This window comes from Saimiri boliviensis, chromosome 3 (assembly GCF_048565385.1).
Source record: "Saimiri boliviensis isolate mSaiBol1 chromosome 3, mSaiBol1.pri, whole genome shotgun sequence".
Lineage (NCBI taxonomy): Eukaryota > Metazoa > Chordata > Mammalia > Primates > Cebidae > Saimiri > Saimiri boliviensis.
In genome coordinates, this window is record NC_133451.1 from 70,057,795 (window position 1) to 70,074,649 (window position 16,855).

Consider the following 16,855-nt stretch of genomic DNA (forward strand, 5'->3'; position numbering starts at 1 on the left):
CCTCCTTTTTATTTTTCATCACATGAAATGAAAACACCAGGAGAGTAAGCAAAAGTTGTAAATAAAACCTTCAAATTCAGCAGCCTATGCAAATGCTTTAAAACAACCTCCCCCATGGGGATCACACTGGGCGAGAAGAAGGCAGCGTTATTTCTCCCCAGAGCTGGGAGTTATTTCCTGAAGTAGTCCTAAATGGGGCTGAAGAAATGTAGCACTTGTTTGTTTTCATGTCCTCAAAAGCTGCCTTATGTTGCATGGTGTGTACAGGATGTGGGGGCGGTGAGAAGGTTAATAAAAGAAAATGCCTTGTGAACCCAGGCATTCCATGTGACATTTTCCTGAAGGAATTTATGCCTGTCTAGTACTCGTTTAATTTGGGTCTTCCTATGAGCAGCCAGGGAAGACAGTGTGCAGCTTCTGGGGAGAAGGAAGGAGGTCCTCCTTCCTCTTAAATGCTTTTCTCATCTGTGTAAGGTGCCTTGGGCTGCGTGTTTGCCCCTTTCTTCAGAGCTGTAACCCTTTTGTCTGTGTGCCTTTCCAGGTCACTCTGTTCAGAAAGAGGCCAAGAAGAGAAGCCGTTGCTCTCCCACCATCCCACCCCTCGTTGGGGTGGTTCAGGCTGCAAAGCCATCGGTGATTCCTCCGTTCCTAGTGAATGTCCTGGAACTCCGGACCATCAGAGGCAAGCCAGCAGGACACCCTGCCCCAGGTCACCACTGGCAGAAACACAAGGGCAGCTCACAGACACCAGGGCTACACCTCTGACCCCACTTGGCACCCCTGTGCCTTCAGCCGTTCCCTCTGGCTACTGCTCACAGGATGGTCAGACAGAGCGACAGCTTCTTCTGCCCTTCACCCCTGCCATGACCCACAGAAGCAATGGTCATACCCTGACCCAGCCTCCAGGTCCAAGAGGCTGTGAGGGCGACGGCCCAGAGCATGGGGTAGAAGAGGGAATGAGGAAGAGGGTCTCGTTGCCTCAGCGGCCGGCTCCTTCTCGAGTGAAGTGGGCCCACACAGCCAGAGAAGACAGCCTTCCTGAGGAATCCTCAGCTCCTGAGTTTGCAGACCTCAAGCACTATCAAAAACAGCAAAGTCTTCCAAGTTCATGCAGCACTTCCGACCCAGACACGCCTGTTGGGGCCCCAAGCACTCCAGGGAGGATCTCCCTCCGAATATCTGAGTCCATCCTGTGGGACTCCCCATCACCTCGTGAGGATTGTGACGACGAAGTGTTTATGAGGGATCTGCACCCCAAGGCCATATCCAGCCCCACATTTGAAACTCTTCCCCCACCCCCACCTCCTCCACTGAGTCAGGAAACCCCGATATATAGCACGGATGACTTCCCTCCACCTCCTCCCCACGCTGTGTGTGAGGCACAGCTGGACAGTGAGGACCCCGAGGGGCCACATCCCAGGTGAGTGAGCAGTCTGGGTTGGTTTCCCTCATAGGAGAGTGTCATGCCCCAGGTGGCCCTGGTCCTGCTGGCGACAGAAGAGCCCTGGCGTGGAGATGTTTCTATTCAGCTCAGCTCAGGACACTGTTCATCTGTTTGCCTCAGGAGGTAGTTTGACCAGTGTCATTGGGTATGGAGGAGCCAGGGTGGCAGAAATGAAAGTTGGGACCCAAGGGGTACATTTCACTTCTGGGGACAGGATAGTCTCAAGGGGGTTCAAGTAAATCCCTCCTCCCTGGCTGAATTCTGAATCAGGAAATCAGACAAAAGAGGAGGGCATATAGAAGACAAAAACATGACTTTTATTAGTGACAGAGCTAGCATTAAAAAGTATGGCTTCAGATTGTAAGTAGGTCTCCTAATACTGAACCCCCAAGTTAAACAGGTTTACCTGCCTCATCAAAGGTCATGCTAGACACACAAACACACACAGATATTAATAGATACAGCCTTGAGGCAGCCTCACTCTTGAAAGAGACTGGGATGTGAATGTCCATAGGGAGGAATAAAGAGTAGGGCTCAAAGTCAGTAACGTTTAGGGAAACCTCTTCCTGGAAGCTAGGAGAATAAGAAGCATTCCCCAACACGTAGTCCCTAGGACAAGTGATCTCTCCAAACACCAAAGAAACATACTGCCTGATAGCACCTTTGGAGTGGCCTCCTTTAAACGCCACAAGAGTGACTTGCTACTACCACCCCCTGTTCACCTAGACCTTTCCGAAATCTCTGGAATCTAACAGCAACATTCACCAGAACTGAATTCCTGTTGAATCCATCTTCCTCAGGAGATGACAACCTCCTGACCATCTGCTGGGCTCAGGAGAAGGCCCTTTATTTTAGAGTGCTATGGTTTTCCAGAGAAGGGGTTGAACTCAGAAATGCGACTATCTCATCCTACTCCTATGTATATATCTATGCGTGTTTGTGTGTCTAGCATGACCTCTGCCTAGGCAGGTAAACATTTTTAATGTGGGGGTTCAGTATCGGGAGACCCACTTGTAATCAGGAACCACATTCTTTAATGTTAGCTCTGTCAGGAAGATGTGGAAAGCTGCAGCCCTGACATAGAAAAGCTTCTCCCTCAGTCTTCCTCCACCCACTTATCATCACCCTTCTCATCTCTCTCTCTCTCTCTCTTTTTTTTAAATATCCCTGGCAGCTCCAACAAACTTTCTAAGGTGACAATTGCAAGGGAAAGGCATGTGCCTGATGCAGCCCATGTGGTAGGTAGTCAGACACTGGCTTCCAGACTCCAGACTTCTATCAAGGGTTCAGAGGCTGAATCCAAACCACCTTCCATCATGAGTGTGCAGCCCCAACTTGCTGGGTCTTGTGGGCAGCCAGCACCCACCCAGACTCAAAGCCTCACCCATGATCCAGTCAATGGAACTCAGGGTTTAGAAAAGAAAGTCAGTTCTGATCCTCAGAAGAGCTCAGAAGACATTAGAACAGAGGCTCTCGCCAAGGAAATTGTCCACCAAGACAAATCTCTAGCAGACATTCTGGATCCAGACTCCAGGCTGAAGACAACGATGGACCTGATGGAAGGTTTATTTCCCCGAGATGTGAACTTGCTGAAGGAAAACAGTGTAAAGAGGAAGGCCATACAGAGAACTGTCAGCTGCTCAGGATGTGAAGGCAAAAGGTAAGTCCCCGGTGATATCCTCAGAGAGACTTATAATCAAACTCCTTCCATGACGATAAGTCTAGGGCTAGTTGCCTCATGTTTTCCTACTTCCACAGCTCCTGACCCAAGAGTGTCATTGCATCTCAGTCTTGGGGAACGGTTCTGGGGAGTAAGGATGTGGGACAGATAGGCAACAACAAAGTAATAGTAACTGATAATAATTGCCATTAATACCCATTGTGTATGTTCCGTGTGTCAAGCAGCATATTAAATTTTTCATATCACTGTTGTCTCATTTAATTTTCACAAGAACTTTCTGAGGTAGCTACCAATTTTATCTCCATTTACAAATGAGGAAACTGAAGTAGAGAGGAATTAAGACCAAGGTCTTTGAACATGTGAGTGATGGTACCTGGATTTGATCACAACCCCATGACTGTGCCTGTTTCCAGCAATTACACAGTGCCGCCAGCTCAGCAAAAATGCAGTTGCCCATTCTGCATCAGAGTTGCTCTGGCAGAGAGGCCCCCAGAGCTCGGTGCCATGAAAGGAACAAGTAGGAGTGGTGAGCGTGGCCAACGCCTCGCCAAGACTGAGGGGCTTAGTAAGGAGGAGAGCCTAGAGAAATAGATTCATTTACTACACTGACCCTTACCTTTGAGACATTAAGGTGGGTGTTGGTGCAAATCCTGAAAATCAGGAAAGGTCTGAATAGGGGCCCACTCTCTGGTTTTGCCCAGTCCATGAGCCTCTGCTTCTGAAGCTCCTTGAGGCTAGGCATGTAACTTGTGTCCCAGTGAGCAGTCCGTGTTTTTGATGCTTTTCATTTTTCCTGGGTTACTGCAATACTTTCTTGCATGTTTTATTTCCTTAAAGGACTACGATGAGACAGTTTGAGTGGTTTTCATTTTCTCTTTAATTTTCGATGAAATCTTTGTGGATGGACAATCTGGGACTCAGCAGTTAGTGGCCTCCAGACTAAATAAAAACAGAACATTTTATCCAAATTTGGGCTTGCATTTAAAAAATTTCCCACTGATTCTAACTAAATTACTAACAGGACCACCACATTTCATTTTGCGGGGGGAGAGAGAAAGGAAAGAGCGATGTGATACTTATAAGCTATTTGTCTTGTTGTCAGAGGCCCTTCCATCACCTTGTCCATCTCCCTCCTCTTTTTTTCAGATTTGGGAAACAGACTAATTGAGGTCAAGTGACTTATCCAGGGTCGGGTCTTTACCAAACACTGAGCACCTGCAGCGTGCAAGGCAATCCACTAGGTACTAGGGGCACCCCAGAGATGAGATTTTTGTGGGTGTGCCAGTCAGTTCACTGTGCGTGGTTGCAGTATGCTCATTCTGTTCTCTGACCACTGGCTGTAGAAGGACCCAGGTAAAATCCTTAGAAAAGTATTTCCTAGCATGACCACTGAAAATACCTGTTTGATCCGTCAGTTTAGCAGCGGAATGGTCATGTAGTTTCTGGCAGCACTGAGACCTTCCTGGGGATTTAAAAAAAAAAAAAAAAAAAAGTCATGCGCCATCTCCTGGTGGAAATAAACACTGTCCTTTTGGGCATGAGACGGCCAGTGGCCATTGTGAGCGTTGGTCAGATGCCGGAGAAGCTCATTTGTAATGCAGCATACATACCTGAAAACAAAAACAAAAATATATCAGAAAATCTCTTCCCTGTCTTTTGATTAACTGGATTAAATGTGATCATTGTTGCTTTTGGGGACAGTTATCAAGCAGGAAACTAGTAAAGATGGTTTTTGTGTGTGTGTGTGCGTTTTTCCATAGTAAAATGGTGGGCTAGATGTTAAATGATATCACAAGATTGAGTAAAGTTCCGAATCTTACTTCCATAGTCATTTATTCAGTGGGTAGGATATGAACTGTCGGCTGAAAGGCAACTCAAACGTGGTAAAACAGAACAGTAGACATCAGGTTTCTCAGTTTTGAGTTTTTTCTTCAGCCTGGAAACATGCCTATTATATTATCAATGAGTAGATTTTATAGCTTGTATTAGTTCACTGTGGACCAGCAAGCTGCAGATTTCCCAGGCTTATGTGGGGTAGCAGGTGTACTTGAGAAGGAAAATTTTTGTGTATTCAAGCAATAATGCATAGTAGGCACTGGAAAATTACACATAACCAAGGGCATATAGGAAGTAATTGACCTAAAACCTGAGGTTTGTGCAGCACCTTGAAAATACTGTCACACTGACTGAGTCATGGCTCCACACTGCCTTTCTCTGAAATAAGGAGTCAGTATCATTCTGACATGAATCACAAAAGCAGAGAGGTTAAATATTTTCTCCTTAGCCAGCTGGCGAGACCACAGTCTCGGCCCCCACTGTCATCCCTAATACTGCCTTTGGTGGTTTTCCATCCCAGGTTTGCCTGGCTTCAACGGCCCTGTACATAGTAATCACTCATTAGTTAACAGTTACTAGTTCATCCTAATTTCAGGGAAAGAAATTAAATAGAATTGTTAGGCATTTCTGAATGGACTGACATCTGCGGTGAAGCGAAGCCTCTGGCGTGCTCCGTGTGACTGTACTTTGTGTTCTTTATGGTCTAGGAATGAAGACAAGGAAGCAGTGGGCATGTTGGTCAACTGCCCTGCCTATTACAGTGTGTCTGCTCCCAAGGCTGAGCTGCTGAACAAAATCAAAGAAATGCCAGCAGAAGTAAATGAGGAAGAGGAACAAGTGGATGTCAATGAAAAGAAGGTAAAGAATGAGATGCCCTTGTTCTGCTTTCCCCAGAAAAATCGACAAGGTCCATGTAATCAGCGTGGTGACTGGGCCTCTTGAGGCAGGCAGGGGAAGGACCTGTCGTGTGACCACACTACACCCAAACCATTAGACTTAGGATTTACATGGTACTTTAACCAATATCCTCTCAGCTCTTCTGTGAGTAGGCAGGGCAGGTAAGCTACTGTCCTTTTCATTTTTACAAATAACGAAAGTGAAGCTTAAGGGGATTATTTCTTAGACGTCTTATAGCCAGGACTTGAACCCAAGTCCCTAGACTCCTAATCCAGTACCAGGACCCTGACACTGTTCTCAGCTGCTGGTTGGCCAGTGCCAGCGGTGTGTGTAATTTTCATGTTTCACTGTCCAAAGGGAAATTTAAAAATCTAGAAACTTTTTTTTAGGAAGGAGGCCAGCTGTCAAATGACACTTCTTAGAAAAGGTAATATTAACCTTTCTATCTTCCCCAGCACTCTTTGTGGGACATCAGTGAATAGTTTGAAAGTGCAGTGCAGGAATCCAGTTGTTAGCATTTGATACTCCTACAGAGATTTCAAATGTTAGACACTTGAAAAATGACCGTGATGCTGCTGCTGTCTTCCCACATGCCATGGAGATCTAAACTGGGCTGTGTCTGCAGGGGAGAAAGTTCTCGCCATTCCACTCCCTCTGTAGCACCAGCGGGGCTGCCTTCTGCCGTGCTTCCAGCTCTCTGTGCAGCTCAGGCATGCGTGCCACAAAGGAAAGCTTATTTGCTTCTTGCTGAGCCTGGAATGTAAGTGGTTTTCAGTGGTTCTGATTCCAGGAGAAACTTTCTCGGGTGATTTTATTTCATTTGTTCTACAGTGTGTCCCAAGCTGTCTTGTCTGTTGGAATGAAACCACAGGATATAGACCCTAGGAGCAGAGGGTAATGGAACAGGAGGGATCTTTGCAGCACCTCTGACTCATGGCTGACATGCTGATATAACCATTGTAGCAAGCTCCCTGCTAGCCCAAGGTTTTCCTATTTACATACCTGTCATTGTATACCCCGGTATATCCCTACCCCAGCACTGCTGAACACTTCATTTAACGTGTCCTTTGATCACAAATAAGACCACTTTGCTTTTGGTTTGCCTATATTTATTCCAAAGAGAGAGCTATATATACACCCTTACATGTACCAGGTTGCCATGGCATCTTTAACTGAACCTTTTACGCAATTTTTTGTTATTTTGTTTTCTGCCTGTGAGTATACCTGCTTTACAGTTGCAGTGTGGCAAATACTCATTGCTTTTCCTCCCTATCTTAATTTTTAAGTGTTTTTTTTTTCCTAACTTTTATTTTAGAATCAGGAGGTACACAGGCAGATTTGTGAAACGTATAGTGCATGATCCTCAGGCTTGGTGTCTGATTGTATGTGTCACCCAGGTAGTGAGCATAGTACTCAATAGGTACTTTTTAACCCTTGTCCCCTTCCCTTCCTCCCTCATCTTTTATTCCGCAGTGTCTATTGTGTCCATATTTATGTCCATGTGTACCCAATTAACTGTTTTCCCCTCACTTTCAATTATCACCCTCTCACGCTAAGCATTATGTGGCAAAATGTATTTTTAGACTGAGAATATGAATAGAGAATTAATTCATCCTCATGGGAAATAACATTAGGTACCATGTATTTCATTCCAAGTGTGGGCTATGTGTTTGGTTTTCTTTTCAACACAATGCTGTATTATCATCTTAATTTGCACAGAACTCCTCTGACACTTATACTGCCACATTTTATGCTAACGTAATCAGAATCAGAGAACTTAAGGGCTGGGATCACACAGTTAATAGATGCTGAAGTCAGAATTTTTTTTTTTTTTTTTTTTTTTTTTTGAGACGGAGTTTCGCTCTTGTTACCCAGGCTGGAGTGCAATGGCGCGTTCTCGGCTCACCGCAACCTCCGCCTCCTGGGCTCAGGCAATTCTCCTGCCTCAGCCTCCTAAGTAGCTGGGATTACAGGCACGCACCACCACGCCCAGCTAGTTTTTTGTATTTTTAGTAGAGACGGGGTTTCACCATGTTGACCAGGATGGTCTCTATCTTTCGACCTCGTGATCCACCCGCCTCGGCCTCCCAAAGTGCTGGGATTACAGGCTTGAGCCACCGCGCCCGGCCTGAAGTCAGAATTTTAACCTTCTGTTTTTCTCACCCCAAAGCCTGCTAAAAATTGCTGCCAAGTCAGCTGCCTTTAAACCTTGCTGCTCTGGGAACTGAGCTAGACTGGGTATAACTAACCAGTGTTAACTAACCAGAGCTAGAGTTTGAGATTAAAGACAGTTAAAACTCACTTTATTTATTTATTTAGAGACGGAGTCTTGCTCTGTCACCAGGCTGGAGTGTAGTGGCACGATCTCGGCTCACTGCAACCTCTAACTCCCAGTTTCAAGTGAATCTTCCGCCTCAGCCTCCCTAGTAGTTGGTACTGTAAGTGCCACTACGCCCAACTAATTTTTTGTATTTTTAGTAGAGACGGGGTTGCACAGTGTTAGCTAGGACGGTCGTGGTCTCCTGACCTCGTGATCCGCCTGCCTTAGCCTCCGAAAGCACCACCGTGTCCAGCCAAGAACCCATTTTAAACCAAAAATATGAGAACAGCAGTGTCTGTGATTTGAGGACTGAGGAGCCTCGAGTCATTTGGAGTGCCTTGATGGGCTTCAGAAGACAAAACGCCACTCAGGGTGAAAGGGATCTAGGGAAAGGAAATGTCATGGCCATGTAACCAGGGCCTGGCACTGAGCACATGCTCAATAAACATTTGTTTCATGAAGTTATCAAGTACAAAACTCCCAAGTTGGATTTTACCGTTTAACTGGGAGTAAAATATCAAGAAAGCCGCTGTGGGGATTAGAATCTATGGCCTTGCTGTCCTGAACACATTTTATCTCGGAAGCTGAGCAGGGTCAGGCCTGGTTAGTACTTGGATGGGATAACATGGGATTAGAATTCAGAATTTTAAAAATTGGGGTTTGATTGAAGTTAAGCAACTAGCTTGACCTTTCTTGACCCTTTTTTCTTTATAAAATGGAAGTGGTAATGATTTCTCACAGAATAGCTGTGGGGTCAAATTAACTGATGTATATTAATGTGCTTTTTAAGCTTCAGGGTGTAAGAGCATATCATATCTTAATAGAGAAGTGTTTAAGGCAATGTCATGTAAGTATGCAAATGCTGGTGGCATCTGGTATCTTCCATGTTAAGACGTTCAGTGAGAAAGTGCCTTATTACCAACAATGCTAGGCTACTCTGTTTTCCTAAGTCAGACTCTTAGGAGGAGAAGCAACTCACATTTGTTTTCTCTCTTCACTGTGGAAAACGTTGCCCACATCACAGTGGGGGAGAGGCGGGTACCCATTTGCCCTGTGGGTTTTATCTGGCTCTTCAGGGAGAAAAAGATGAGAAAAAGCTATTTAGTTAATGAGGCCCTCCATGTCCAGTTAGAATTTCCTTTGGTTCCTTCTTCTTTAATTCCTTTTTTCTAGGGCTGCAAGTGGCCTGGGGGTTACATCACTTTGTAAGTACAAGATGTTAGGCTCATAAACACTTAGTGAGAAGACGCCCTCTCTGTTTCAGACACTGTCATACAAACATGAGTAAGACACAGTGTCTGCTGTTCTGTAACTTTGGACTGGTGAGGGAGGTGGATTATTTTAGTACTGCATTACTGATCTTCTGACAGACACATGGACTGTGCTGGGGGAGCCCAGAGAAGCAATTTCTAACCCAAGAAAGTAGAGTCAGATTATACCTCCTCCACAAAGTATAATCTGAGATGGGTATTGAAGAATGTATCGGCAGGAGTCAGGAGAAAAGGGGCACTTGAGACAAAAGGGAAAGCATAGGGAAAAACCTAGAGATAGGAAAAAGCATAGAATATGGTGTGTGGTAAAGAAGGGTGCTTCAAGTAGGTGGATATTTTGGAGTGTAATGAAAGCTGATGATTAAATAAAAATCACCAAATTTAATTTAGGTCAGGCACAGTGATTCACACCTGTAATCCCAGCACTCTGGGAGGATCTCTTGAGCTTAGATGTTCAAGACAAGCCTGAGCAATATAGTGAAACCTTGTCTCTACCAAAAACATAAAAAATTAGCCCAGTGTGGTGGCACATGCCTGTAATTCCAGCTACTCAGGAGGCTGAGGCAGGAGAATTGCTTGAACCTAAGAGGCAGAGGTTGTAGCGAGCCAAGATCTTGCCACTGCACTCTAGCCTGGGTGACAGGGTGAGACCCTGTCTCAAAAGAAACAAACAAAAAAAATTACCAAATTTAGAAAATAACAAAGGAAGGCCACAAATGGTGGGAGATGAGGCTAGAAGGGTTCACAAGAGCCAGTAGGTCATAACACATGGGGCTTTCTAATGCTGAAGTTGGGATTTTGTCATATGACAGTGGAGAGAACTCTTTGAGATTTTAGTTTGTTTTAATGAACTACAAGTTTATAAATGTATAATAGAATTTTCATTACTATCACATTTACATATCTGATTTGGAAACACAAAGTTTTAAGTAAATGATATTGTTGAAAGCATCTGTTAATATAGTCAGCAAAATATAGTTTTCTTCCTGAAATACAACAGGCTTTTCTAGTGATGGTTTTAAAAAAATGATACTTGGTCAATATCCATTCTCCAGTATTCTTTTGAGTTACAATGTAGCCTGTGACTCACTTTTGCAAAGTAATAATTTGCTACTAATAAAGTTACTAATAAACTAAGATATGTATCTAGGCTAGAAACTAGAAGCTTGGCTTACTAATAACTATTATAAATTAGAATAACACTTTAGTTTTACTTTGATATTTCTGTTTACATATCCTAGATTATGATGAATAATATTCCAAGTAAATGTTTAAGTATCACTTAAAATATGAAACTTTCATTGTCTGAACTTCTAACATACATAAGACAGTGTAAATCAGAGCTGTCAATTTTTTGGCTAAATCCTGACATATTATTATTTTTATATATGTTTTATTGCACTTTAGGTTCTGGAGTACATGTGCAGATCATGCAGGATTGTTGCATAGGTACATACATGGCAATGTGGTTTGGCTGCTGAGTGTGGAGCAGGACAGGACAAGGGTGGATGTGGGGTCTCAAGAGCCTTCTGGGAAAGCAGTGATAAGGATCTCAGGGCCAGTGCAGTAGGAGCAGTGAGAAACAGGGCCATTTAAAAAAAGTAGTAGTAAGATGGGCAGAGCCTAGTGACAGATTAGACTAGATGGAAGGGAGAAGAGTCAAGGATGACTCCCAAGCCCCCGGCCCTAGATGACTGTCAGAACTCAAACGGGGAAAAGGGGAAGGTCATTTGGGGGAGCGGAGATGATGACTTTAGTTAAATTTGAAGAGATGTAATATTGTTTCTAGCAGGTTACCAAAGATCCTTGCTAACTGCAACTGAGAGACCATACTAAGCAGATAGGGTGGCTTTCTGGCCATAAGCCTTCCAGAGAGGAAATGGTAAAGAACCGTTGACAGAGAATGTTCTGGAGAACATCTGAAATGGCAGCCAGGTCCCCATGATCCTTCTGCTTTAATAATGAGGTTACATAACATGGAATGGAGCTTTGATCCAGTTGCTGTCTGTAGGACACAAAGTGCCACTGCCTTGCTGATGGGGTGACATTCAGCTAAAGAAAGCAGACACAGCTGCTGCAGCCTGCATCCTCCCTTTTAAGACCAAAGAAAGACACCAGGAAAGCCTATTTGGTAGAAATGGCTTTATCTAGTCCTTGTTTTTACAAGCTAAGCTGAATTCCGCTCTATTCCCAAACCATGCCGCTTGGCTAGTAGCCCTGAACTACTCTTAAGATGGAGACACACAGAGGCCAACTGTGTGTGGAGTGATGTTACTGGCAGCATGGTCTTGTCATCAGGGGAAGGAGTTGAGTATTCCTCCTGGAGGCATCTGCCTAAAATGAGTGGTGTGTCATCTTCAAATTGTTGTCTAATCTTACGACTGCACAAGAAAATAATTAGAATATGTGTAATACTTTCATAGTTTCTGGAGTGCTTGCACCAGCCTTCAGCTCTTCAGACTTCTGGCATCCATCTTAACATTCATGTCTTAAGAAATCAAATTCTAGAAAAGGCTTTTGAAAAACTCAGTAGTGGAAAGAAACAAGGTTTTCCTTTTCATCCTCATGGTTTTCATTATTTCTGTTATGACTTCTTTTGAAACTAATATCGTGTGTTGTGATTTCCACCAGCCTCGTTTGAACCTCATAGCATTCTTATGAGCTATTTTAATGTAGTGATGAAGGTCTGAAGCTAGACCATCTGTGTTTAAGCCTGGCTCTGTCACTTCTCAGCTGTATGGCCTTGGGCAAGTTAAGTAACCTCTATCCTCCTCACTTTACTCATCAGTAAATGGGGATAATACCACCTTTTTCATCAGGTTGTTGCAAGTAGTAATTCAATTGTAAAACACTTAAATGGTGTCTGGCACAGAGAAAGAGCTGAATAATTAGACATTATTACTAGTTTTTGGCAGGCATTATTGTCTTCTCGCTGTGGATAACTGAGGACACAGAAAGTCAAGTAACTTACCTGATGCTGAATTTTGTGTCAGAACCTCCTGCCTCCTTGTCCAGTGTTCGTCCTGCAGCAGGCAGGAAGTGGGGAAGGGTCCAGCAGGACATTTCTGCAGGGGATGAGGTGGGAGGGAGGGTCTGCAAAGCTATGTTTGGAAGAAGAACCCTTATAAATAACATCTCACACAGGGTGAGCCAGCAGTTTATGCCAGATGATAAGTAGATACATGATTTTACAAATTAAGTAGCTCTTGAGAGACTAACGTGATTTAAAACAAAATACACCTCTTCTCCCTCCCCCGGTGAGTTATTCTGGTAGAAATTGGTAGGTTTTTTGGAAGAGATCTGCCTGGCAAAGAAATGGCTGTTTAGTACAGCCAGCTTTCCCTTGTTGCTGTCGGTTTCTCAGATTTCTCTTAACTGCATTTTTAAATTCAAATTTTCAATTTGGGTAGGGTTTTCAAAAAATTCAAATGCCACCTAACTGAGGAACATTCAGCCAGGAGTGACTGATGTGACCACTCAGTAATTCTGGCCTTAGCATCTATGGCCAAGCTGCAAGATAGCACATTAAAGCCCAGCAAATATTAATAGCTTTCTGAAATCAGAATGCCATGAAATGTATATGCTTCTTTTCACAAAGCCTCCCTGTATCACTCTTACACATTTTCATCTCATTTTGTTCTTTCTTGTACCATGAAGCCTGGGGTACACACATGCTCCTATGACAGATTCTTTTTAAACATTTATTTATTATACTTTAAGTTCTGGGGTACATGTGTAGGTTTGTTACGTAGGCACACACGTGCCATGGTGGTGGTTTGCTGCATCCATTGCCCCGCCATCTACATTAGGTATTTCTCCTAATGCTATCCCTCCCCAGTCCCCCAACCCCGCAGTCCCTGGTGCATGATGTTCCCCACCCTGTGTCCGTGTGTTCTTATTGTTCAATAGCCACTCATGAGTGAGAATATGTGGTGTTTGGTTTTCTGTTCTGTGTCAGTTTGCTGAGAATGACGGTTTCCAATTTCATCCATGTCCCTGCAAAGGACAATGAACTCATCCTTCTTTATGGCTGCATAGCATTCTATGGTGTATATGGCTGCATAGCATTCTCCACATTTTCTTGATCCAGTCTATCATTGATGGGCATTTGTGTTGGTTCGAAGTCTTTGCTATTGTGAACAGTGCCACAATAAACATATATGTGCATGTGTCTTCATAACAGAATGGTTTATAATCCTTTGGGTATATACCCAGTAATGGGATTGCTGGGTCAAGTGGTATTTCTAGTTCTAGATCCTTGAGGAATCACCACACTGCCTATGACAGACTAATTTATGGTTCTGCCCAGCACTGATGTCTCTGAAAACCAAAACAAGGTCTGGGAAGGAAAGATAGGGTAGATTGGATGGTTGTATCTAAACCCTGATTGCAGTTCAGGTGGATTAAGTTCTTTTGACCCCTCCAGCCCACTGAACCTTGCTCACCTCAGGGCCACCCCTGCAGTGTTGCTGATCTGCTTAGGTGCTGGGAAGAGCTGTTGAGCTGAGTTTAGAAAGAAAATTTGAAAGGGTGAGTTCTCTCCTCTCATCATTCACTCACACATGTGAGAGCAAACTACTTACCCTTGGTTTCTGCTCATTTGCAAATTGATAAGCCTAACACATGTCCTTTAAAATACAGCCTCTGGCCAGGCATGGTGGCTCACACCTGTAATCCCAGCACTTTGGGAGCCAAGGCAGGCAGATAACCTGAGGTCAGGAGTTTGAGACCAGCCTGACCAACAGGTAAAACCCTGTCTCTACTAAAAATACAAAATTAACTGGGTGTGGTGGTGCCTGTAATCCCAGCTACTCGGGAGGCTGAGGCAAGAGAATCACTTGAACCCGAGAGGCAGCGGTTGCAGTGAGCCGAGATCACGCCATTGCACTCCAGCCTGGGCAACAAGAGTGAAACTTCATCTCAAAATAAAATTTAAAAACCACCTGAGAGCCATAGGAGGATTTTTAAACACAATGAGGCCACATAAAATACTTAATAGTTTAAGTGTTTTAGTTCCTTCCAGAAATGACAACACACAATACTAGTTTCAAAAAAAGTCATTAATAGAAATAATGAAAAACAGGCTGAAAAAAAAATACCTTGTTTCTTTCCACTATTTAGTTTTAAAAAAGCATTTTCTAGACATGCTAGAAATTCTTATTTCTCGGGACATGAGGTTGAAATGGATGCCTGAAATCTGAATGAACCAAAAGGCCTTTTCCTGAGGGTGGAGTGATAAGAATGTTTTGCCCTGGTAACTATCTCTTTGGATTTGGTATAACCTGGTTGTCTTTAAGTATCTTCCAGTAACATCTGGAGTGACAAGCCTAGGAAATGTACCCTAAGAGTTAAGAATTCCTGGGCTGACCTCACATAGATGACATTCTCTCTCATTATCTATCTGAAAAACAGGAATGATGACATTTGACTTATCTTAACCCAGTCCAGCAGGAATGTTAGGAGATACAACAGCAGGCAGTTTATTTTTCCTGCTGCTTTGCATTCCAGTATCCTTGCTGTTTTCTCCATATAAGCCGATATCACAGTGATATCGGTTGCCAGCCATTTTGCTGGAGCTACAGGACATGTTATGTATTTTGCTAAAGGTACATAACATGTTATCTTGCAGGTAAATTCCATAGCTTCAAACCAGAATTGCTTTTTTGGAAAATGGAATTTTTCCAGGAGAGGATAAGAAAACTTAATAATTAAGCAATTTTAACAGCTTGGGTGAAAGCAAAGATTATAACCTTTGATGAGATGGTGCAGCAGATGTGAATGTTTTCGCCACCTGCAACCTCTAGGATTAGGCAGATTGAGAAAATAAGATGTCACCGTTAAAGCCAGAACCTAGACATTTCAAGGACATTATGAACTTCATTCACTTGTGAAGTACCTCTGATGGTCCAACTCCAAGATGGGAAGATTGTGGAGAAGTAAATATTTCCCTAACTATTGTGATTACATTCCTAATGAACCTTCTCTAGTGCTGATGTTGAAGGAATAGTATAAAAAGTTGTCAGTACCCTTCAATTCTCTTGGTCAGAAATGTTTCCTTTTTTTTTTTCCCCCTTTAAAATGGACATGCACTTCCAACATAGAAGTTGTAACCTTTATGTTTAATAATCACATTTCCAGTTGAAGCCAGTTTGGGGTGTGCATGTGTACATATTTGCATGTGTGTGTATATACACACACCCCAATTTTTTTTTTTTAATTGCATTTTAGGTTTGGGGGTACATGTGAAGAACATGCAAGATTGTCGCATAGGTACACACGTGGCAGTGTGATTTGCTGCCTTCCTCCCCATCACCCATATCTGGCAGTTCTCCCCATGCTATCTCGTCCCAACTCCCCACCCCCCACTGTCCCTCCCCGTTTCCCCCCAACAGACCCCAGTGTATAGTGCCCCTCTCCCTGTGTCCATGTGTTCTCATTGTTCAACACCCGTCTATGAGTGAGAACATGCAGTGTTTGATTTTCTGCTCTTGTGTCAGTTTGCTGAGAATGATGGTTTCCAGGTTCATCCATGTCCCTACAAAGGACACGAACTCATTGTTTTTGATGGCTGCACAGTAATTCCATGACACACACACCAATTTTATATGTGTGTGTTTGCGCATATACATATATATATATATTTATTTATACATAGTGTGTGTGTGCATGTACATATGGAGAATTTTTGAGTTGGGACCTTTTTAGTGGTTAAAAAAAAAAAAAGTTTTAACTAAAAAAGATTGCCTTCTTTCCATCTAGCTATTTTAGGCTAAGAGAAAAATGAAATAATTACAAAAACCATGGAGCTGAATTTCTGTTGTGCAACAGCAGCAGTAGACACTTAATATAAATGAATTCAAACTAGAAGCTACTAAGACCACTAAGACATTTACTTCCTTCCTTCAGTTAAATATATTGGATATTTGCATAACTATAAGTATGGAAATTTGTGATTAAGGTGTCAAATTGCACAGCTCTGGTATCTGGACATAGGTGAGGTAGAATAACAAGGGCTGACTTTCTGATAAAGGCCTTGGTGTCACTCCTTTTTTTTTTTTTTTTTTGAGACAGAGTTTTGCTTTTGTCACGCAGGCTGGAGTACAATGGTGCAATCTTGACTCACTGCAACCTCTACCTCCCGGGTTCAAGTGATTCCCCTTCTTCAACCTCCCCAGTAGCTGAGATTACGGGCACCTGCCACCACGCCTGGCTAATTTTTGTATTTTTAGTAGAGACAGTGTTTTACCATGTTGGCCAGGCTGGTCTTGAACTCCTGACCTCAGATGATCCTCTCGCCTCGGCCTCCCAAGGTGCTGGGATTACAGGTGTGAGCCACTGCACCCAGCTTGATGTCACTATTTCTACTGATTGTACAAGGGTAGCCCCTAAAGTGAGGGCGACTTGAG

General features: G+C 43.4%; 1 protein-coding gene and 1 long non-coding RNA gene across 14 annotated transcripts in view; one reads left to right on the forward strand and one right to left on the reverse strand.

Annotated features, from left to right (window-relative positions):
* SHROOM3 (shroom family member 3) overlaps window positions 1-16,855 on the forward strand; it is a 379,671-nt gene that overhangs the window by 355,673 nt on the left and 7,143 nt on the right. For all 7 annotated transcript variants that reach the window (XM_074396298.1, XM_074396300.1, XM_074396299.1 and 4 more), the window contains 3 exons: window positions 542-1,420; window positions 2,619-3,104; window positions 5,669-5,819. In XM_074396298.1, the coding sequence (XP_074252399.1) occupies window positions 542-1,420; window positions 2,619-3,104; window positions 5,669-5,819 (1,516 nt within the window). The remainder of the gene's footprint in view (window positions 1-541; window positions 1,421-2,618; window positions 3,105-5,668; window positions 5,820-16,855) is intronic.
* Window positions 4,557-16,855, reverse strand: part of LOC120363648 (uncharacterized) — a 56,502-nt gene continuing 44,203 nt past the window's right edge. For 2 of the 7 annotated variants that reach the window (XR_012516860.1, XR_012516861.1), the window contains 3 exons: window positions 12,421-12,514; window positions 9,158-9,248; window positions 4,557-4,735 (listed from right to left, as the gene is read on the reverse strand). This is a non-coding gene — a long non-coding RNA (uncharacterized LOC120363648). Of the gene's footprint in view, window positions 9,249-12,420; window positions 15,821-16,855 lie in introns of those variants that run through there. The other 5 variants (XR_012516858.1, XR_012516859.1, XR_012516857.1 and 2 more) reach the window with 4 other exon arrangements.